This window comes from Eucyclogobius newberryi, unplaced genomic scaffold (assembly GCF_026437365.1).
Source record: "Eucyclogobius newberryi isolate DKJ021-1_F unplaced genomic scaffold, fEucNew1.0.hap1 SCAF_2, whole genome shotgun sequence".
NCBI classification, from domain to species: Eukaryota; Metazoa; Chordata; class Actinopteri; order Gobiiformes; family Gobiidae; genus Eucyclogobius; species Eucyclogobius newberryi.
Genome location: NW_027315834.1, coordinates 43,140,034 through 43,161,132, shown reverse-complemented (window position 1 = coordinate 43,161,132; position 21,099 = coordinate 43,140,034). Strand labels below are relative to the sequence as shown.

The window sequence follows — 21,099 nt, the reverse complement described above, 5'->3', positions numbered from 1 at the left end:
TCCACTGGGGATAGGTTTTTAGCATGAACGCTAGAGGGCGCCATGTGATGCGAGTCCTCAAACGTCGTATTGTATTTTCTGCTGAGTTGCAGCACGGCACCGGTGAAGAATACGAGCTAGTTTTCATCAAACTGGGATCCAACGATGTCATTTTACATTTAGTCAGAGCTGGCAGTGTGATTGGTAGGTGTTATGAGCCTCGAGACTCCAGGACAAAATAACAATTTCACAAGTGAATCGAGCTAGGCCTGCACGGTGTGATGTTAAGCTAGCAGTGGCTAAGAAGCTAACATTTGTTTGTAGCAAGTGTAGCTTAGTCGACGGTCATTTCTAGCTTTATTTCCCATGATTGACTGTAAAAAATAAAAATACGCAATCGCTCATGTTTAAAATAAAGTTGTGTTACACGTAGCAGTAAAATATGACCGCCACCGAGACAGAATATGTTAAAACGGCCTGTTGTCAGCAGGTGCACATGACTGACCCGGAGTAGTTTCATGTTGTCTGACAATAATGTTTTTCTTCCTAGACAACTTTAACGGTCTGAAACGATTGTGTACTGAGCGGCAGCGGTTCTGAAAGGCGAGCGTGATGTTTAACCCGCACATGCATCACCAACAACAGCAGCAGCAGTTTCACCAGCATCTGAGGCAACTTCAGCAGCTTTTCCAACAGCAGCCTCCGCCTCCGCCACCCCAGCCCTCTGCGGGCCGCCATGTGCCCCATCCACACCAGGCGCACCAGGCTCACCAGGCGCACCAGGCTCACCAGGCGCACCAGGCTCACCAGGCGCACCAGGCTCACCAGGCGCACCAGGCTCACCAGGCTCACCAGGCGCACCAGGCTCACCAGGCGCACCAGGCTCACCAGGCGCACCAGGCTCACCAGGCGCACCAGGCACACCAGGCACACCAGGCACCGAGGTAAGAGAAGCACTGCATCCACACCAGACACGAGAGCAGCGCCGCATCCACCCCAGACACGAGAGCAGCACCAGACACGAGAGCAGCACCAGACACGAGAGCAGCACCAGACACGAGAGCAGCACCAGACACGAGAGCAGCACCAGACACGAGAGCAGCGCCGCATCCACCCCAGACACGAGAGCAGCACCAGACACGAGAGCAGCACCAGACACGAGAGCAGCAGCAGACACGAGAGCAGCAGCAGACCCGAGAGCAGCAGCAGACCCGAGAGCAGCAGCAGACCCGAGAGCAGCAGCAGACCCGAGAGCAGCAGCAGACCCGAGAGCAGCAGCAGACACGAGAGCAGCAGCAGACACGAGAGCAGCAGCAGACACGAGAGCAGCAGCGCCGCATCCACACCAGACACGAGAGCAGCAGCAGACACGAGAGCAGCAGCAGACACGAGAGCAGCAGCAGACACGAGAGCAGCAGCAGACCCGAGAGCAGCAGCAGACCCGAGAGCAGCAGCAGACCCGAGAGCAGCAGCAGACCCGAGAGCAGCAGCAGACCCGAGAGCAGCAGCAGACCCGAGAGCAGCAGCAGACCCGAGAGCAGCAGCAGACCCGAGAGCAGCAGCAGACCCGAGAGCAGCAGCAGACCCGAGAGCAGCAGCAGACCCGAGAGCAGCAGCAGACACGAGAGCAGCAGCAGACACGAGAGCAGCAGCAGACACGAGAGCAGCAGCAGACACGAGAGCAGCAGCAGACACGAGAGCAGCAGCAGACACGAGAGCAGCAGCGCCGCATCCACACCAGACACGAGAGCAGCAGCAGACACGAGAGCAGCAGCAGACACGAGAGCAGCAGCAGACACGAGAGCAGCAGCAGACACGAGAGCAGCAGCAGACACGAGAGCAGCAGCAGACACGAGAGCAGCAGCAGACACGAGAGCAGCAGCGCCGCATCCACACCAGACACGAGAGCAGCAGCAGACACGAGAGCAGCAGCAGACACGAGAGCAGCAGCAGACACGAGAGCAGCAGCAGACACGAGAGCAGCAGCAGACACGAGAGCAGCAGCAGACACGAGAGCAGCAGCAGACACGAGAGCAGCAGCGCCGCATCCACACCAGACACGAGAGCAGCAGCAGACACGAGAGCAGCAGCAGACACGAGAGCAGCAGCAGACACGAGAGCAGCAGCAGACACGAGAGCAGCAGCAGACACGAGAGCAGCAGCAGACACGAGAGCAGCAGCAGACACGAGAGCAGCAGCAGACACGAGAGCAGCAGCAGACACGAGAGCAGCAGCAGACACGAGAGCAGCAGCAGACACGAGAGCAGCAGCAGACCCGAGAGCAGCAGCAGACACGAGAGCAGCAGCAGACACGAGAGCAGCAGCAGACACGAGAGCAGCAGCAGACACGAGAGCAGCAGCAGACCCGAGAGCAGCAGCAGACCCGAGAGCAGCAGCAGACACGAGAGCAGCAGCAGACCCGAGAGCAGCAGCAGACCCGAGAGCAGCAGCAGACCCGAGAGCAGCAGCAGACACGAGAGCAGCAGCAGACCCGAGAGCAGCAGCAGACCCGAGAGCAGCAGCAGACACGAGAGCAGAACTGCATCCACACCAGACATCGCGATAAGGGCGCACTTGCCTTTGAGATGGTGGTTTTACAACTTAATTACGTGACAAACATTGTGTTTGTTTGGACATTGCCTCTAGGTTTGTGCATAACAGAAACCCTTTGTGAAGCATTCATCATTGTCATCCAGTTAATTAGAAAACTGTTCTTGTTACACCAAAAAACGCTGTTACATTTCCAAGTCTAAAATGCAAGGGAATCTCTTGTTTTTTAATGCTTCTGGCTGTGTTGAAAAAAAGTGTACAACAACTTAGTATTTATTTATTTCCAATTATTTTTTATTGCTTTTTTGGTTATTGTTGACCTCAAAATCTTGATATTGACTAATGCTCTCAGCCATATCAGTTTAGATTGCATCCAATAAAGTGCTATATCTATCAATGTCAGTTTGTTTTCAATCTCTCAGCCATTTGTACTGCCTGATTTTAAAATTTAAAAAAAAAGTCACCAGAGGGCTAAAAAAGCCATTTCATAGGACCGCCCTTAGTTTGTATCTTGGCACACATTCACTTCACGTCTTCCCATGGTTTTGCCAGTTGGTTTCAATACATTGTTGCAGCTGAAAGACAATCATGCAACAATTATTCACTTGGGGGCTTGTACCTATCTGCGTATTTGAATCAAAGTTGCAACTTTTTTTGGCTGGGCAATGTATTAAGAATGACACTTCTTCAAACTATGTTGTTTACTAAAACAAGTCGTGCACACACATTTTAAATCATTTCATATTCAATTCTGTTTTCTGTCCAGAGCTCTTCCTGTGCCTCCTCCAGCAGCCCCCTCTTCCAGGATGGTCAATTTATGCCAGACCACTCAGACTACGATCATTGCCCCCAATCCCATGCTTCAGGGGGCCCTCCTGATGCAGCAGATGCAGGGTGTGTTGTATTCAGCTTTAATATATCGGTACACATGTGTTTGTCACTACGGTAATCATTGTGTTGCCTTCATTCTTTAGGTAATATGCGAGGATATAGAATGGGTGGACAACAGTTCCGTCAGTTCTTCGCTGCTGGAGCACGTTCTTCTCTGCTTGGGCCAGTCCCCATGGGTGTGGGCATCAAGTCTCCCATGATGGGATTTCCACCTGCAAGACCAGTCTATCCTCCTCATGTTCGGTACTATAACAATAACAATAACAGCAGTGTTCCCGGATCCTCCTCTGCCACCTCAAGTACCACGGTAATTATAACGGGAACATGTTAACTGTAAAACTCAATAGATTAAAGTATTAAGCAAATATAGTCATTATTTTTAATGAACCTTGTATGTAGGATGCTGTTGCTCGTCCGTCGGAGCGCAAGAGGGACATTGAGCAGGTTAATCCAGAGCTTAATGAAGAGCAACCGGGACCTAGCACTGCTACTGAAGCCAGTAACGATGGTAAAGCAGTTTCACTCATGTTTAGTTTCTATTATATGTATGACTTATACAAGTTGAATTTCTAATATGTTGTGTTTGTTTCATAGGCAATATTGTAAAACCTGATGATGTTGATGGATGCTGTACAATATCTGAGGAGCAACTTGAAGAACCTGTAAAAAAGAAGCAGAAAACACGTGGGTATGTATACGTGATTATTATTTCTTTACTTTACACAAACTGACTGATGTTTACAGGCGTTTACAAGTTATAGCTCAAAACGGAAAGTGGAAAACATTTAAAACAAAATATAAGATTGTAAAACATCTTTTGTCTGTCTATGAAAAATACTCTAAAACCTGTGTTTTTAAGTTGCATTTTAAAATGAAACCTATCCTAAACTCCCTAAATTTTACTTCCTGTTTTTATGACATGATGTAATATTTTTGTTGTGATTTTCAAAACATGCTTTTTTTAGGTCTGAGTTGATCACAGAGCAGCCTGTTGTCTCTGTAGCTGAGGCTGATTGTGAAATTCTCTCTTCAGACAGTGAGACTCAACCTGAAGGTGAACGCTCTTAAACTGAATTCAGATCCTTAACATTTTTAATTCTTCAGAAGCCTTTATTGATTGTGATTTTCTAAAAGAGATTGGTTCCATTGTGTGCTCAGAAGTTCATGAATTGGAAAATGAAAGCACAGTAGTAGAGGTGAGCTTTATGTACACTTTATATAGTAGCAAATGGGGTCATGTGTTTGACCATATTTTGACAGTTTCTGAAGGTTCAAGGATCTTTAACTCCTGCTGAAGACCAGCATGTTGATATGCCAATGGTGGAGGCGCCACAGAAAGAAGGCTCTTTACCACCTGCAGAAAGTCAGGAAGAGGGAGAGGATGATGTGGATGATGGAACCAACCAATTTTACTGCTATCTTTGCAGCATCACATGCCATAACCAACACGTAAGAGGGTTGTAAATGTTATCTACTGTATGTGTATTCAAGACTGACATTATTTCTGTCTCTATTGTTTGTCCCTTTAGAACTTTAGAAGTCACATGAATAGCATTTCCCACCAGCAGAGGATGATGGAAATACAACACATGAGCAATGCTTGCCTCGTTTCACTCCTTCCACGATTAAAGGACACTCTTCAGGGAACCAGCCAGGATGGGTCTGTATTACAATATGATAGAACCGTTGGTTTGCTCCATGTTTTTCCCACTGTAGAGCAAAATGTTCTCTTTTATAGTGAGAAAAAAAATGAATTGAAACATTGGTGTGGAACCTGCCAAACACACTTCACCAGCAGCGTCGTAGCGCATCACCAAACAAAGGAGCACAAAGTAAATTCTCTTTCTGTCTGAAGCATTTATATCGTATTCATATTAATTTGACACAACTTTCATCTCTTGTCCAGCTTGCTAGAAAAATGGCGATATCCTCCTGCACAATCTGTAAGAAACACTTCAAATCTTCTCAGATTTTTATACAGCACTTGCAGTCCATTGAACACAGAAAAAAAGTGGAAATGGTATTTTTCTCCTTTATTTTACAATGGCTCTGTTTACACACTTAAGCCTGACGCTTCATGGGTTTGTTATCTTAGAGCCAGGAAAATGAATGCTGTGAAGACGTGACACAAATCCCGGATGGTTTTTTGGTGGAAGAAGGTGCTGAGCTTGAGGATGATGAAAATGTGCATTTAAGCAACGCAGAAGATCAAGAAGACTTGAATAAACAGGTGGGTTTGAAATATTATTTGCACTTTTTAGAGTATCGCTATTGGCTTTGAAGCTCAAGCATAGGCTGATTTGTTTTGTCTGTGCCAACCACCTGACTGAAGGACACAGGCACCTTATAAACCGAGGTTATATTCATTTCATAAAATATGATTTGGTGAAAAATATAAAATGTTTCAAAATGTTTGCCTCATTGTCAGAGCTTATCAACTTTGGAGTCTAAAAACCTGGCTATCAAAACTAACCAAAAACCCATTTTTTTAGGATGAAGGGACTAAAGAAGTGGCCCTGGAGGACATGGATGACAGCATGCAGTATGACCCTGACGTACTCTATGGTTAGTGGAGACCCACATGCCATTTTCCTATGTTTATTATTGAGGTAACTGCTGTGGTTTATATACAGTGAGTCATCCATTTATTTTTGTGTTCACACAGGTGGACGTTTCTTTGTTCCAGTTGCAGGGTTTATCTGCAAACTCTGCAATAAATTTTACCATTTTGAGTCATCAGACCTGAACTTGCACTGCAAATCCTTGGAGCACTTTGAAAATCTAAAGGTGGTTTTTTGCTTCTTTAAATTTGAATTATATTTGGCAGTATTTGTTTTACACCAAATATTTGTTTTGTTTTTAGAGGCACAAAACTGACAAAAGATATGAAGCAAGCAAAAAATATGTTGGTGACGAAGAATCCATCACAGACTGTTCAGATCCCAGCGCAGAACTGAGCTCCAAGCAGTTGTGTGTTTCTGTCTGTGAAGTGAGGATGGAGGATTGTGAGCCAGATGAAGCGCTGCAAGATGTCACTATTTCTACACCAGGCACTAGTGCTGCAGATGAAGCGCTGCAAGATGTCACTATTTCTACACCAGGCACTAGTGCTGCAGATGAAGCTCTTCAAGATGTCACTATTTCTACACCAGGTACTTGTGCTGCAGATGAAGCTCTTCAAGATGTCACTATTTCTACACCAGGTACTTGTGCTGCAGATGAAGCTCTTCAAGATGTCACTATTTCTACACCAGGTACTTGTGCTGCAGATGAAGAACACACTTGTGTGGAGGAGGCAGCCACATCACTGACTGATGGAGATCAGGACAGTGAGACCGTCCCAGCAGTGACCAAAGACTCGGCACCAAGCGTTTCTGATGAAGGAAATGTAGAGGACCAAAAAGTAGTGAATAAGAAAAAAACTTCAAAGGCAACTCCAAGGCGGAGGACAGCGAGAGCCACAAACAGACGCTGAATTAGTCTGGTATAAGTAACACATCTGTTACAGTAGTTAATGCTGTTTTTATGAACTGGATTTACAATGAGTAAAATTGGGAGAAACTTCAAGTAGAATTACTAAGAGAGGACATTATCTTACACCGATTTAAGGCACTGACTTTGGCCAGTTACAAAGCATATTTCAACACAATGTTCTGTTAACATTATTCCATATTCAAAATGTCCTTACATACTTGCCTTTTTGAAAAGGCATGTATAAATCAAGAAACACAGTGAAAAGTGCAGTAGTTTAGTTTGATCTGTAAATCACACTACAGTTGTACCTTATGAAGATATTGAACACACATTTTTAACTGCTGCTTTTTCTGGGAAAGCTGATTTATGACATTGAAAAACAAATAACAATGTTGCAGGCCTGCAACATGAATAAATCATAAGGTACATAATTAAGGGGAAAATGCTTCTTGAAAGTATTTTCATCAAACAGTATGGAAATTTTATTAAATTACTTTAAGAATTCCTACATTTTCTAGAAAAACAGTTGGTTTTATGGTTTAACGTTTGATTTAGGCTTGTTGTATATTTGACTGTCAAAAAATGTATCTCTTGCTGGTGGTGAAGCTAAATGGCACATGGTAAAATCATGCTGAAACACAACTTGTTTATAGAGTTTCAAGTGTTTTCAGCCAAAGTGGAAAAATATTGTAGCAATTGAGTGCAATTTCCTTGAAACTGTCATATTTTAGAGGGCTCCTGATTCCTAAAAAATGTTCTCTTAATTCCTATCTACCGGTACCTATCATATCTACTTTGTGGAAAGCCCCTTGCTGACCTGACCTTCACTCAGTCATGAGACTGTCACGAGTGGTAAAACAGAGGAACTTGTAAGTTTTACAAGGTGACATTTTTATTCTTGGACAATGTTGTACATTTTATGTATTTTTTTTTGCCACTACTGATAACTTTGAGATGAGTGGTAACTTCTACTTTGAGATGAGTGGTAACGTCTACCTTTATGAAATGTATTTTTTTTTCTTCTTTTTGGATTGTTATAGTTTGAGGATTGTTTTAATAAAATTACAATTTCCATAGTTAATTATTTTTACAAGTTATTTATTCAACATAATCATCATAACTTTTTTGTAATTACACACGCATTAACAAACACAATGGCATGCTTTACATTTTTTTGCATGCTTTCTGAACATGTATATAGTGGAATGTGCATTACAGCATAAGAAATAACTTACTTTGCCTCAACAGAACAGTATTTGTACAGTATGCACCGGCATAATATATAAACGTGGTCAAACGCAGTATTTGGAGGTGGGGGAGTCGGACGTAATTCCACTGTTAAAAGGACCATTGGGGAAAGTTAATCTAATCATTGTCAGTAGTCTGGGGTCCACTGGTCTCATCGCTGCCCTCGTGCCCGGGGGAAGGGCCGCTCGGGTCGGGCTGAGTGGATCCATTGAGCTGGGCCCTGAACTCCAGTCGCGCCTGTCTGTTGGACTCCAGCAGTTCGTGTAATTTGCCATTCAGTGCATCGTTTTTCTCCTCCAGGTCATCAAGATAAGAGTTGATTTGATCCAGCATGGAATTGACAGCATTGTACTCTGGAGAAAACAAACATCACACATTATCAATACAAAGTAGATCGTTTCATGCGTGACAAGGTCAAAGTTTACCTTCATCATCATAGTCATCTTCGTCGTCGATGATGCCTTCCTCTGCAGACATGTTGGGGTCTCCATTCGGACCACCCGACATTCTTGGACAGTATTTGTTTGATGTATATTTGAGAATATTTAGGGCTGAAAAGAAAGGCAAATCTAGCTTTAGATAAACTTGTTATCAAAACTACGATTTCCAAAGACGCATCTTCATTGTTATAGCCACATGTCCCGTCACTACCTTATTTCTTTTCTGAAATGTTAAAATGCGTTCTTTTGTTATTGAACCCGATTAGCGTTCTTCTTCCTCCTTTATGCTTTACGGAAGATTCCCCTCCTCCTTCATGCTTTACGGCAGAGTCCTCCCCTCCTTCATGCTTTACGGCAGCTGGCAGTAAGGTAAATATAGCTAGAAAACTCATGGATCTATTATGAGAAAACTGGGTATACCATTCCAGTGGCGATTGCAGCAGCCATCTTGTAACTGTTGGAGGGGCAACATTCAAGTTGTGTCCTTCACTTCCTTCACAAGTTACTCATCAGCACAGGCTTAACTACCTGCTGTCTGACTCAAAAGTCAGGATCTGTTTTCGCGAATTAGGAAAGTCAATATCTATTCACCTAAATCATACGTTACTGTTCCATAATTAATGCAGAATTACAGTGTATTTGCAGCATAGATACTACACTAAATTGGTCTTAGCCAAAAAGGCAAGTAGGGCGATATGTAAACTGAATTTTAACCAAAAAAAGCATGTATTTCCAAGCAAATGTACTATCATTATTCAATGGCTGGGTTTAAGTGTCTTGTCATTAACTTATCAGGCTAAACCTTTGTGAAATTGTTTGTATAATCAGTCTTAGTATTTACTATGTTTATTTTTATTTAGTTAACCAATGTATTCATGCATTATTATTTATTTATGTTTTAGGCCCGAGCACTACAAGCTGGGGAGAGGCCTATTGTCATGGATCTACTATTCTGCAGACCCTGAAATGAGACACAGCAATGGAGCAATGGAGACCGGGGAAAGATGGCGTTTGACTGGTGCAGTTGCCATATTTCAACAGTAGGTGGCGCGCTATTATTATTCTCCATCTACATGTCACGAACCCACGTGTGTTTGGATTTCCTGAATGAGATTTTGGTTAGCCACAAACATCCAAAGCTCTGTTTTGGCGCAGGTTTAACTAGTCATGGATGAATTATCGGCTGAACTCAAAACCTTTCTTCGAATCCATCCGTGCTTTGAACTTACGGAGGAGAAAAAGGTTCGTGAAACGACATTCAGGCCGTAAACCGCATGCGAGTCGTAAAACAGCGTTGCTAAATGTTGCTAATCTCTCAAGTCGTTTGCTAAAAAAAAACCACACGTGTCATAAATATCACAGTCTTGTTGACGTGTGTTTTTTGTCATTTCAGGTCAAATGCACACTGAACGGACACGAGTTTCCGTGCAGTGTGACAGAGCTACAAAGATTTACCCAGGCAAAGAAGTTCAAAACATTGTCTGCCGCTGCGGAGTTCAACTACAGCCAGTATGAGCCACACGTTGTACCGAGCTCCAAGCAGCCGTAAGCCTGTGCTTCTAATGCGTTATATCAAAGACTGACTTATACAAAATCATAGTGTAAAAGTCATACGTCTTAGCTGAGATTGATTACAGATCTATGCCATGTGTTCATTATGTAAACAGTGACCAAGTGAGAGGCAGCGTGTCCTCTACTTACTTATGACTTTAGTGCTTATGTTGTGTTAAATATGTATCATAGTTTATATATGTATCAGTCAAGTGGCAGTTTGTGAAAATTAGAAAAAGTTAAGTAGAGCGGAGTTCAATTGTCAATTGTGGCTCTACAAATGTGTCATATCCATCTCAAAGTCCTTTCAGCTGACAGTCACATCATCCGAGTTGAATAATGGCACCACTTTCTGAGGCTATTGTGGGAAAATAAAACAACAATTTTCTTTATTTATGTTGATGCATTTAATGTCAAGTTTTTTTTTTAATGTGGATATGCCTTGTAATTACAGAGATATCAACCATAATCCATGTAAACAAGTGGCCCTTGTTTTCAATATGGTTGCTGGGTAACAGCAAACTGGGGGGAAAATATGCAGAAAATGTAGTAAAATCTTAAATATAATCATGCTCTCTACGTTGTAGTCAAATGTGTAGTAGAACCTGCCGGATGCACTTTAAGGCTACAACTAATGATTATTTTAGTAGTCGACGAGTCAAACGATTATGCCTATTGTACATTGAGACTTTTCAAATACATACAATACACATACAACTAGTCTTATTGATTTAAAAATCCAAAACGTTTTGACATTTTTATTTAATAATTCCGCTGTCTTTTTTACGATGATTAAAATACCACTACAATTATTTTTCATTGTCAACTAGTCATGATTAATTGTTGCAACTTACTTCCATTTCACATAACTCGTCAGCTTTGGTCTTTAATGATCACTCAACATAAGTCATAAACACTGAATTTTACTGCTTAGCTCTGTGTTGTTTGTAACACTGATACAAACTGTAATGTTGTTTCTTGCTTGTTTTTCAGTAACCAGCTCTTCTGTAAGCTGACTTTGAGGCACCTAAACAGACAGCCAAATCATGTTATGAGACACGTCAGTGGCAAACGTTTCAAGAAGGCTCTTGCTATTTGTGAGTGGCTTGTTTAGAAGCTTTGTCATTGATAAATCAAATGAGGCCTCTTGATAACAACATCTAAAATGGAGTTCCTGTCTTAACCTGTGATGGCTTTGTTCTTATAGATGAGGAGTGCCAGAAACAAGGAATTCAATTTGTTCCTGCCAGACTGAAACAGAAAAGACCAAAAGTCTTTGAAGATAACGATAGACATGGAAACCCTTCAAAACGTGGAAATGGCCAGTGGGAACCTTCCTCCAGTGAAGGAGAGCACTCAGACTCTGAGGACAGCTTGAGTGACCTTTATCCATGTGAGTATTTTGGCACACAACAATGTTTGAGGAATCTGGCTGCAGACTTCCAGATGACCAGCAGGATGCCCCTCACGTGACTCCACCCACACTTTCCTAATAGTAAACAAACAGTGGTCAAATGTTGGTGATTTCCTGGAGGTTTTTTTTAATTTAACGTTACAAAAGTAAATAGTCCAAATTCTGTTACTTTGGCATTACAACAACACATCAACAAACTATACCTAATATACTATATTTACACAGTTGTACATGTTGACAGTTAAATATCGCTCTTATGTTTGTGAAAACATGTTTCAAACTACTAATTACTAAATGCAGGTAGACTAGCAGAGAACATGATGGAGCTTGTTTATTTCAGATAAGTAAATTATTTAGTAATAATCTTTTTAATAGAGCACAGACTAAGGCACCAACTGATACAAATGTTAATTACCGTAAAATTGTTTAGACTTTCTGCAAAGTAAACAAATGGACAATAGTCAGGGACATGTCAGTGGAGGTGCATCCTGGTGAAGGTCAGAGATTTGCAGCCAGACTCATGTTTTCTGTTCTTCAGCTAAATCTTGTTTCTCCACAGCTTCTATGTTTACATTAAAAACTTCTGCTGAACCAAACGATGGGGAATGTGCTGAGGAAGATGATTTTATGACGGATGAAGATGAGCAAATAGAATTGGAGAAGCCAGTGGTTTCAAAACGTAAAAAGGTTAGTATAACTTTCAAAATACAAAGATAATTATAACAAATGTATTCTGCTTTAATCTGAGTGAATTTATATTGTATTTTACAGGCTCAGAATTCAGGTTTTCAGAAGAAATTCAGGAATAACAACTGGAAAGCGCCTCATTCTAAGAAACAGAAAAAAATGCCACATGTAAAATAATGCACACATTAGTACAATAAATGTTATATTAAAAAGGAGAGAAAAGAAACATTCTTGAAACATTCATTTGTGCACCTGAATATGTAAGCACTTTCTGTAGTCTTACTACAATGTTCTGAAAGTTACACCCCACAACACCCTACTGAGTGGTGTGGTAGTATCTGGTACTGTTGGCAGAAAGTGCATGCGCTCAATTGGAAGTCACCAAAAGGAGTTTCCCCCACATGTGGCATGGTGCTCCTTTAGAAATAGGGTGAGGAGTTCTGAATAGAGCTGCTTCTCCTCCACATTGAGAAGTCCGGTAAGTTCTATGCCTACAGGAAAAAAATGTTGTAAACTACATCAGCTGCTGTCGTTGCTCCACTATTTCATATGCTGAATGTATGCAGCTCTAAAAGCGGTTTATTTCAGGAGCAAATTTCATGTCATTTAAATCTCACTGTGTTTTCTATGTAACTTGGGTAATTGAGGCTCCACCACTTGCTTGGCTTAATGGAGATCTTATGGCTTTAAACTTCATCTTCATGGACATAATAGAGGTCAGATCTGTGGTGAGGCGATTCTACTCAAAGTAAGAACGTATCTGTCAAGATCGTTTTGAGCAATTAAAAAATATGTATTTGCCTGAACGTAAGATGGCCTTAATGCTATACTGTGGAACATTGTAAAGTGTTCTGAGAAGGCAGGAGCCCCCAGCAGAATGTGTACCTTTTTTATTGTTGGAATGTTACTTCTAATGAAATTCTCAATTCGAATATCGGATTTACCTCCATGTATGTTTATTCAGTAGTGTAAAAAAGTAACTTTTCGACCAATTACATTTTTCCTTTGACGGCCTTTTGGGGTCATGAGTGGCAGGCCTAGATGTATTCATGGCTTTCCGCTTCCTGTTTATAGCTCATGTTTTAGAGTACTTTTTGAGGAATATATCGTTCCAAAGAGGCCTAAATTTCGTTTTGAATTGTCATTTGCTGGGGCCATTGTGCCACATTTTCACCACCCAGAAACCCATAGACGGGCAGTAGGCACATACATGATTCACAAATATAACTCCTGGTGAAAAATAACCATCTCCTGATACAAACTAACGCGATCAGCGAGGGCACGGGGATGCTTCGGCCCACGAGCGGATCGGCATACGTGGCAGGCAGTGGTTGCTGTCCCGCTGGGGGGGCTTTCGTCAAATCGCGGGGCATTGTGGGGCGGAGGCGGCCTTTCACGCTGCTCTGATCGGGAAATCTTCAAGTAAATAACGCTTTACGGGGAGTGAACCGTGTGCTGCTTTACGTGGGATTAAACGACACGCGAAAACTGTGTTGCACCCGAGCCGTGTCCATCGCAGGTTTCCATATTCCAGAACTATGGGACAAGAGGACCTAATGAACACCGCCGAAGACGTGGCAGACCAGGTAACTTCGTGTTAGCATACAGTTGTTAGCGCTAGCGGCTGTTAGCATGTAGCCGCTAACTTGAATCGACATCTGTCATGTTGACGTGTTGCAGTTGTCCAGGTTTCACTTCGTGTTTCAGAAAGCCGAATGTGCTGGATGTTTCCGACCTTTATCCAGGCAACTTGGGAGTTTAGTTATTTCGATGGTGCGTGACAATATGTAGCCAGAACTTGCCAAGTAACGTTAGGCATTTATATACAGGTTGTTTTCCCATGGCAAAACAAGCCAACGCGTTAACATTGTACAGTGGGAGCAGTTTAGATAAGTTAATTATTAATATGCATGTATATTCAGATGCTAGTCGCCGTAGCCATTCAGTTTATATTTAATTCTATCCAGACGGAGCCAGTCTGCAGTTGTGAAATCACACCTCTGCCTCTTAATTGTGGGTCATTATGACAAATAACGTTACTCTGCCGCTTTAGGGATTAGTAACTGGGAGAGGTATTGGTTTTTACCACACAGTATCCTTGAGAAATCGGTTTCCTAATTCCCTTGGTATTTACTCCTGCTGTATGTTACATGTTGTGCTCACTAAAGTTGATTAACACACCAATATCCGACACTCCTGGACTTTCTCTCTCTTCACATTTGCAGTTTGGATGACGAGGAAGCTTCCATATAAAATACTTCCTTATTCTAATTATCTCACGCTAGTTTGATCACGTTCTCGAGTGACATTTCCGGTGCAGTTTTACGCAATTGCATTCGTGTTATCAATCAAAAAGCGTTGTTTAAACATGCAAAATTCAAACATGTATTGGTTTTAAAAAGTTTCTCAGCAGTCAGTCTATTTCTAGGTTGTTGCTGTAACTTCACCCTGGAGTGGGATTGGCCTGAACTCCTCTCATTCATGCTCTGCAGCAGTTTAGTTGGAGTTGGGAGACCCTGATTGGCTGCTGGTCTGACTGCTGATGTGGACTGCCAAAGGGGCGGGGAAAGGGGCGGGGAAAGGCTGGACTCCCTGCAACAAACTATACTAAGGAACACACTGTGACACAAGTGATATTGGTTTAAAAGTGTGTTTCTAGCAACCTAATGCCAAGTGATCTACATTTTCTCTGAAATAAAACATGTTCAAATAATGGAGTTTCTACCAAAACATTGATATTGTGATTTTCTTGGAGACCGAGAACAATTTCGATTTTAACACAATATAATTTGAGCTGGGATATATCATGAAAAATGCCGATGGAAACTAGCTATAATCCTGTGCAGAACATCTGTATATTGTCCTTTCAAATAGAGGCTAAACTAACTAAAAGGGAAGGAAGACGGAGATCATTGCTAATTGCTACAGCATTAGCTTAGAGTGGCTCTGCAGAGGCTAATAATAATAAAGTAATTATAAAAGCTTTAAGGTGGAGGAGAACTAGTAGCGGTAGTAGCTTGAAACAAATATCAGAATTTTTAAAAAGTGACCATCACTCACCAATTCAATTAAACATTCATGACATTGTAATTCAAATCATTTTAGTATTAAGTTGATGTCTTAATAAACGCATAATAAAACTTTTATATTATAGGAATAACATTTTTCTCCAGCTCAAATTATTTGATTTTCTATTGGATACAATAATAGTCGGTAATGGCCATTGCATTGCAAGATCACAAACATACTACTGTTTGTCGGGCTGTTGTCCTACAGTCATTGATTAGATTTAGTTGATTAGTCGGTCGATTGTGTCTTTGTTTTTATTACGATTTATAAGGATTTATTGGCACAATTGCAGAAGTATGATGTGCGTTAGCGGGAATTTTGGGAGTGACTGGTCTGCTTAATCTACCCTTTTAATTTATTAAGATGTTTACTTGTTCTTATCTGTGTACAAAGATGTTTTTGCACAAGATCTTAACATATTTCAAAGCTTTTTCCATGGTCACACCCCCTTTAGTCGATTCATCGATGCACAGGTGGAAATGTCTAGTCGACCAATCATTTCTACAACACTACTGTTTATTAATGTTCTCCATTTCATGTTTGGTTCTTTCCATCCACAGTTCCTTCGGGTCACAAAGCAGTACCTTCCACATGTGGCTCGTCTTTGTCTAATCAGCACCTTTCTTGAAGATGGCATCCGCATGTGGTTCCAGTGGAACGAGCAGAGAGATTACATCGAGGCGACCTGGAGCTGTGGCTATTTCCTGGCAACGTGTTTTGTTCTGCTTAACCTTGTAGGACAGCTCGGTGAGTTGGGTTGTTTTCACACGTTAGTGCGCTCTGTAGAGTGGCCTCAGAGCACTCCAGATTTAGTTCTGTGTACTTCACTTTTGGTTAGATCCTGTTGACATGTGGCGCTCCTCAGATAAGTGCTCACCGTCGCACTTTATTTCCATGACAACAGGTTTCACATGGACAAAGCAGAGTGAACGTGCACATGCTCACTTCCCCCGGTTCTGTACGCGCTTTTCTTTTAGTAAATGCACAGTGAGAGTGATGTGCGATGTTGGAGCAGAGACAAAGCTATCTGAGCGTCTCAGAGGCTTTACCTGCTGCGCATTGATATAAAGTTCATTCAACTTGCCTCGTCAGATTCATGCAAATACAAGTGCATCTTTGATCAAATTCCAAGCGCTTTTACGCTCACAGTTGACTGTGTGGTGACGTTAAGGACGGCCCGGGGTCCACACGCTCCACAACCGAATGTGAAAGAAGTCGCTCTGAGACTGCTAAAAATAGGTGGTCTCAAAGCAACTTCGCCGTTTACTGCGGCTGCCACATTCATACTGGAACAGTCACACAGTTCCCCGGGCAGGTACTCTTTTACGTCGACCTAACCGTGTGAAAATGACCTTGGAGCAAATAGTTGTTTTGATTTTATTTCACTGTTGCAAAAAAAGTGCGTCTGTACCTATTGTTTCACTTTCGATAACAAACACTATTTACAAAGATGTTTAGTGAATGTGTAGGTTTTCCACAATATCTTACAGCTGTGCTCCCTTCCTTCTTTAGCAATACTCCAGCTCCTTTAACTGATGATATGGGAAACATTTTAAGCTTTTTGATCGTCGAACAATTTGAAGCAGGCTAAATATTGCATTAATTTCAACCTGAAAGAACCTGAAGACCACGCCCAGAAAACTCAAGAACAAAATAACATAAAAGGCAGTGCAGCAGTCAACTAAACCTTTGTATTCTTAAATGAATATTTAAGCTGTCAGATAAATGTGTTCCTTCACAAGAGAGTACTAGTAGTAATAATTGGTTGTTTTTAGTAAATACATTCAGGATGGCCCGATCAAGCTTTACCTGGGTCAAAATCTGTTTAAAAAAATAATTAATTCTTCATTAGATCACAATGATGAATTAATTAAAGGTTGAATAGACGATTTTTTTTGGCCCAAATCTGAGTCTTATTTCCTCGCGGCATGGATCTATCATAATATAGTTCCCTCAGTGTACGGGGCAAAATGAAGATGGAGAGACTGTTCGAGCTGTCTCAGAAGAAGACGGAAATCTACGGGAGACGAGAGATGTGATGCGATCCGTCACGCTAATAAACAAACGCACGTGACTGTTGTATCAGTCCGCACGGGGGAGTGGCATGCGCACTTCGCCTGCGTTCTCAAATCACCGGAAAATCGTCCATTGCGCCTTTAATTTAAAAAATCACCTGATTAATCAGATGACATAACAATTGTCATTTGCTGCCCTAGACTGAAATATATACTTTCAGACACTGTAAGACTGCTGTACATTGCTTCAGTGATTATGGTGACTGTCAGGAGGCCTCACCTCTACAGACATGTGATTGTTTAATTGTTTAAATTATGTGCAAATTATCTCAAACATCTTCTCATTTAACTATGATTTTAACTAGTTTATTTTCTGTGCGGCTTAACATTTATATAGCAATAAGATGGTCTTGTTATAAATAACCAATTGTTCCCTTTTCTTGCAGGTGGCTGTGTCCTTATCCTCAGTAGAAATTTTGTACAATATGCCTGTTTTGGACTATTTGGGATCATTGCGTTACAGGTGAATATAAAGTCTTATTTTTATGTAATTTTTAAGTTTTTTTTTTTTATTAATTTGTAATTTGGACTTCTCTTTTTAATAGACTGTAGCATACAGCATTTTATGGGACCTCAAGTTTTTAATGAGGTGGGTGTCTTTTTGATATTTAAAGTTTGGTGAACACTTTGGTCAATATCATTTAGACAAGTCATTATTAATCCAAAGAATTTCAATCATTTAAATGCTGATTAATGTTGTGATGATCTGTTCAGAAACCTTGCCCTGGGAGGCGGTCTGCTATTGCTGCTCGCTGAGTCTCGTTCAGAAGGAAAGAGTATGTTTGCTGGGGTCCCTTCAATGGGTGAGAGTTCACCAAAGCAGTACATGCAGCTGGGGGGCCGAGTTCTCCTGGTGCTCATGTTCATGACCCTGCTTCATTTTGACTCCAACTTCTTCTCTGTGAGTATGCATTGAATTCACTCAAAGCTCTTTATTAGGATTGCCAGTGCAGGAAGACAACTATGTACTGATCCAACAGTGGGAGGAATGCAAAATAAAAAAATTGAAACACTAAAACCACCTGCTGCTTCAGAGAGTTCATACTTCACTGTGATTGGTTAAATCCAGCTGTCACTCAGAGTTTACAGAGGCTGATCAATGGGAAGAGTGCTTGTTGAACATTAAACAGAAACTGACTGAAAATAGTACATCGTCACATGGTCGGATCACAGTTACTTTTTTTTTTTTTTTTAATTCCATTTGTGACTTTCAGCACTTATGACCTTATGGGACTTAGTGTTTGCTCAGAAATTGGTCGAGGCTTTTAAAGCTTTACTTTACTACAGCAAAAGTTTTTGTTCTGTAGTGAGGTGGTATTAAGCATATTTAACATGAAACTGGGTGATGTTGACCCTATGTTCCTGCATCTTGTATAAACATCGAAATAGTCTGTTATTTAGCGCTGTTGAACATATTTATTTTTATTTAATGATTTTGATGTAAATTGGACTCAATGTAAAATATGTTTTATTTTTCACAATATCACTTAAAGGAATAAGAGGATTTTTTTGCCGATTTGAGAACTCAAGCGACTGTTAGTCCCTTTTTTTTAAATGCGCACTCACCCCCACCCTCCTGTTCTTTCCAAGAGGCCGCCTACCGTCAAACCTCCGCAGATTTTCGCTGATTACCGTAAAAGCAATAAAAGATAATTATGAAAATGTATTGAAATTTCCTTTTGAAAAGATGCATGTTGCTAATCCCCACAACTAAACCAGTTTCCAGGACATTTTACAGTGACTTAAGAGATTAGGTGCAGTGTTTCCTGGAACAGACTAAACATCCTTCCTATCACTTCTTTGTTTTGTCTGGTTAGAGGTGTCATAACCACGTCTTTAACCTTCACCATTTCTTTTCAGATCCTGCAGAACATGGTGGGGACTGCCTTGATCATCCTGGTTGCCATCGGCTTCAAGACCAAACTTGCAGCCTTGACACTTGTTATTTGGCTTCTGGCAATTAACGTCTACTTCAATGCTTTCTGGAGCATCCCCGCCTACAAACCCATGCACGACTTCCTCAAGTATGACTTCTTTCAGACCACCTCAGTCATTGGCGGTTTGCTGTTAGTGGTGGCACTTGGACCTGGCGGAGTCTCCATGGATGAGAAAAAGAAAGAGTGGTAAATGTTAAGGTGGGGTGGACTTCACAGCACTACTAGGTTTCCCCCCACTGCCAAGGACAAAGGACCCCCAGTTCCCCCTTCAGGGTACACGTTTTTCTATGTCCTCAGACCACCTCAACATTAGATTTCTGATTCTTTTCCAAAGTTGTTTAAGTTAACATGCCATATTTTGACATCTTTGCTGTATGTAATTTTAATAATATAGAGAGCCCATTGATTGAATTGTTGCTAATTAAAGAAAGGATACTATACATATTAAAAGAAGAAATCTATGCTCATTGTGCCACAAAGATGTATTTGTGTTTTTTGTTTTGGTGAGAAGCCTGTTGTGGTGACAGATTTTACAATCCATGAATGAAATCGATTGGAAACATGCCGACTTCTGCCCTTCGTGCACACTCATCTGCCATGGAGATTGAAGACGTGATCATATCAGCCTCCCGACTCCTAACGAGCTCCAGACTGAACAGACATTAGCCTGTGCCTCTTCCTGTCACTTCTGGTGTTTGTGTGGGAGAGAAGGATCCGGAGAGTTTATTGTAATTCAGTGGCTGGTGAAGTGACGTCATTCTTAAACATTAGATGTTGCATAAATACATGTTAGTTTCTGGACTTTTAAATGGATATTTTGTACTCAATGGCTGTCTTTGGCAAATGCCAACTGTGTGCAATTTGGATTAACAAGCAATGAGGCTCTACCTGTAACAAAGCATTTGTCATCCAGAGAAGTAAAGAGTGAGCAGAGAAGCCACTCTGTCTTTGCGCAGTGCTTTTGGCTGTGTATAAAACTAAAGATTCATGTATTCATTTCAGAAATTTATATTGTTTTGACCAAGAGGTTTTTTTTTTTTTTAAAGTACGTGGCAATGAAATAAAAATAAACAGTAAATGTTTTGTCTCCGTTGAGTTCTAATTTGTGAAGTTAGTTCGACTCTAAACCTCCAAAAGCTGTAGCACTAGCAAAACAAGTTTACAGGGAAAAGTAACGCTTTTAACGGCTCCAGAATAAACCGTGTGGTCACGTGTGAGCGCGGTGATTGGGCCGCGTGTGGTTGGCATCAGTCTCATTCACAAACCCGTCATCATTTCCCCACACGTGGCCGCGCCGCTCGAGGACTGACCTACGGAGACTTATCTGCGAAGTAACTGGCCGATTATTGCTGAATAACTACGGTATGTTGCATTTTACATAGACCCATCTTATTGAATATCTCGCCGTTATAAGTCTCGTGAATCATGGCGGCGCTTGTTGGGCATATTTTCTGTTATATCTCATGCTAAGCGTTTGTCTCACTTAAAATCTATGCCATTCTACATTTGAATGAATGAGGTGAACGGACCGTTTGGTTTGCATAATGTGACACCGCAGCTGTTCCTTTGGCAAGACATATGTTATAAACGACATGATATAAGCTGCAAATCTACAGTCGATCCAAGGGGGTCCATCATGCTTGTCACACTGCGTCACAAAATGATATTAGGAAGAGATCATGAGACATCTGGGTTTTATTCAAAGTTCAAGTTAAAAGACGATTGTTTGTTATATAAAAAAAGAAAAAAAACTGATTTTTAACACAGCTAAACCAGGAGTGGCT

At 41.6% G+C, this 21,099-nt stretch overlaps 4 protein-coding genes across 4 annotated transcripts; 3 read left to right on the top strand and 1 right to left on the bottom strand.

Moving 5' to 3' along the window:
• Nucleotides 1–39: 39 nt before the first annotated feature.
• Nucleotides 40–7,071, top strand: ciz1a (cdkn1a interacting zinc finger protein 1a). Its single transcript, XM_072453111.1, has 16 exons — nt 40–183; nt 530–923; nt 3,296–3,423; nt 3,504–3,727; nt 3,820–3,928; nt 4,015–4,108; nt 4,386–4,474; nt 4,555–4,616; nt 4,681–4,869; nt 4,950–5,080; nt 5,159–5,252; nt 5,327–5,440; nt 5,516–5,650; nt 5,913–5,985; nt 6,086–6,207; nt 6,284–7,071. The coding sequence occupies exons 2-16, from the start codon at nt 592–594 to the stop codon at nt 6,893–6,895; spliced, it is 2,508 nt and encodes an 835-aa protein (XP_072309212.1). The 5' UTR covers nt 40–183; nt 530–591; the 3' UTR covers nt 6,896–7,071.
• Nucleotides 7,072–8,198: 1,127 nt separating this feature from the next.
• bbln (bublin coiled coil protein) lies at nt 8,199–8,893 on the bottom strand. Its single transcript, XM_072454069.1, has 2 exons — nt 8,568–8,893; nt 8,199–8,495 (listed from the first exon to the last, which is right to left on the bottom strand). Exons 1-2 carry the CDS (start codon nt 8,647–8,649, stop codon nt 8,260–8,262), a joined length of 318 nt encoding a protein of 105 aa, XP_072310170.1. The 5' UTR covers nt 8,650–8,893; the 3' UTR covers nt 8,199–8,259.
• Nucleotides 8,894–9,645: 752 nt separating this feature from the next.
• Nucleotides 9,646–12,475, top strand: surf2 (surfeit 2). Its single transcript, XM_072454068.1, has 6 exons — nt 9,646–9,824; nt 9,976–10,127; nt 11,127–11,230; nt 11,341–11,526; nt 12,107–12,234; nt 12,319–12,475. The coding sequence occupies exons 1-6, from the start codon at nt 9,750–9,752 to the stop codon at nt 12,409–12,411; spliced, it is 738 nt and encodes a 245-aa protein (XP_072310169.1). The 5' UTR covers nt 9,646–9,749; the 3' UTR covers nt 12,412–12,475.
• Nucleotides 12,476–13,578: 1,103 nt separating this feature from the next.
• Nucleotides 13,579–20,393, top strand: surf4 (surfeit 4). The gene is made up of 6 exons (XM_072453110.1): nt 13,579–13,820; nt 15,864–16,050; nt 17,765–17,841; nt 17,924–17,967; nt 18,093–18,279; nt 19,239–20,393. Exons 1-6 carry the CDS (start codon nt 13,773–13,775, stop codon nt 19,503–19,505), a joined length of 810 nt encoding a protein of 269 aa, XP_072309211.1. The 5' UTR covers nt 13,579–13,772; the 3' UTR covers nt 19,506–20,393.
• Nucleotides 20,394–21,099: the final 706 nt, after the last annotated feature.

What these genes read in the sequence shown, in the direction of transcription:
- surf4 (XM_072453110.1), top strand. Translation starts at nt 13,773, where the DNA reads ATGGGACAAGAGGACCTAATGAACACCGCCGAAGACGTGGCAGACCAG. An exon ending in GACCTCAAGTTTTTAATGAG is followed by an intron (nt 17,968 to 18,092) that starts GTGGGTGTCTTT and finishes TGATCTGTTCAG; the next exon opens with AAACCTTGCCCTGGGAGGCG. An exon ending in TTGACTCCAACTTCTTCTCT is followed by an intron (nt 18,280 to 19,238) that starts GTGAGTATGCAT and finishes ATTTCTTTTCAG; the next exon opens with ATCCTGCAGAACATGGTGGG.
- ciz1a (XM_072453111.1), top strand. Translation starts at nt 592, where the DNA reads ATGTTTAACCCGCACATGCATCACCAACAACAGCAGCAGCAGTTTCAC. An exon ending in CAGTGAGACTCAACCTGAAG is followed by an intron (nt 4,475 to 4,554) that starts GTGAACGCTCTT and finishes ATTTTCTAAAAG; the next exon opens with AGATTGGTTCCATTGTGTGC. An exon ending in AAGAAGACTTGAATAAACAG is followed by an intron (nt 5,651 to 5,912) that starts GTGGGTTTGAAA and finishes CCATTTTTTTAG; the next exon opens with GATGAAGGGACTAAAGAAGT.
- bbln (XM_072454069.1), bottom strand. Translation starts at nt 8,649, where the DNA reads ATGTCGGGTGGTCCGAATGGAGACCCCAACATGTCTGCAGAGGAAGGC. An exon ending in AGATGACTATGATGATGAAG is followed by an intron (nt 8,496 to 8,567) that starts GTAAACTTTGAC and finishes TGTTTTCTCCAG; the next exon opens with AGTACAATGCTGTCAATTCC.
- surf2 (XM_072454068.1), top strand. Translation starts at nt 9,750, where the DNA reads ATGGATGAATTATCGGCTGAACTCAAAACCTTTCTTCGAATCCATCCG. An exon ending in AACTTACGGAGGAGAAAAAG is followed by an intron (nt 9,825 to 9,975) that starts GTTCGTGAAACG and finishes TTGTCATTTCAG; the next exon opens with GTCAAATGCACACTGAACGG. An exon ending in CAAGAAGGCTCTTGCTATTT is followed by an intron (nt 11,231 to 11,340) that starts GTGAGTGGCTTG and finishes TTGTTCTTATAG; the next exon opens with ATGAGGAGTGCCAGAAACAA.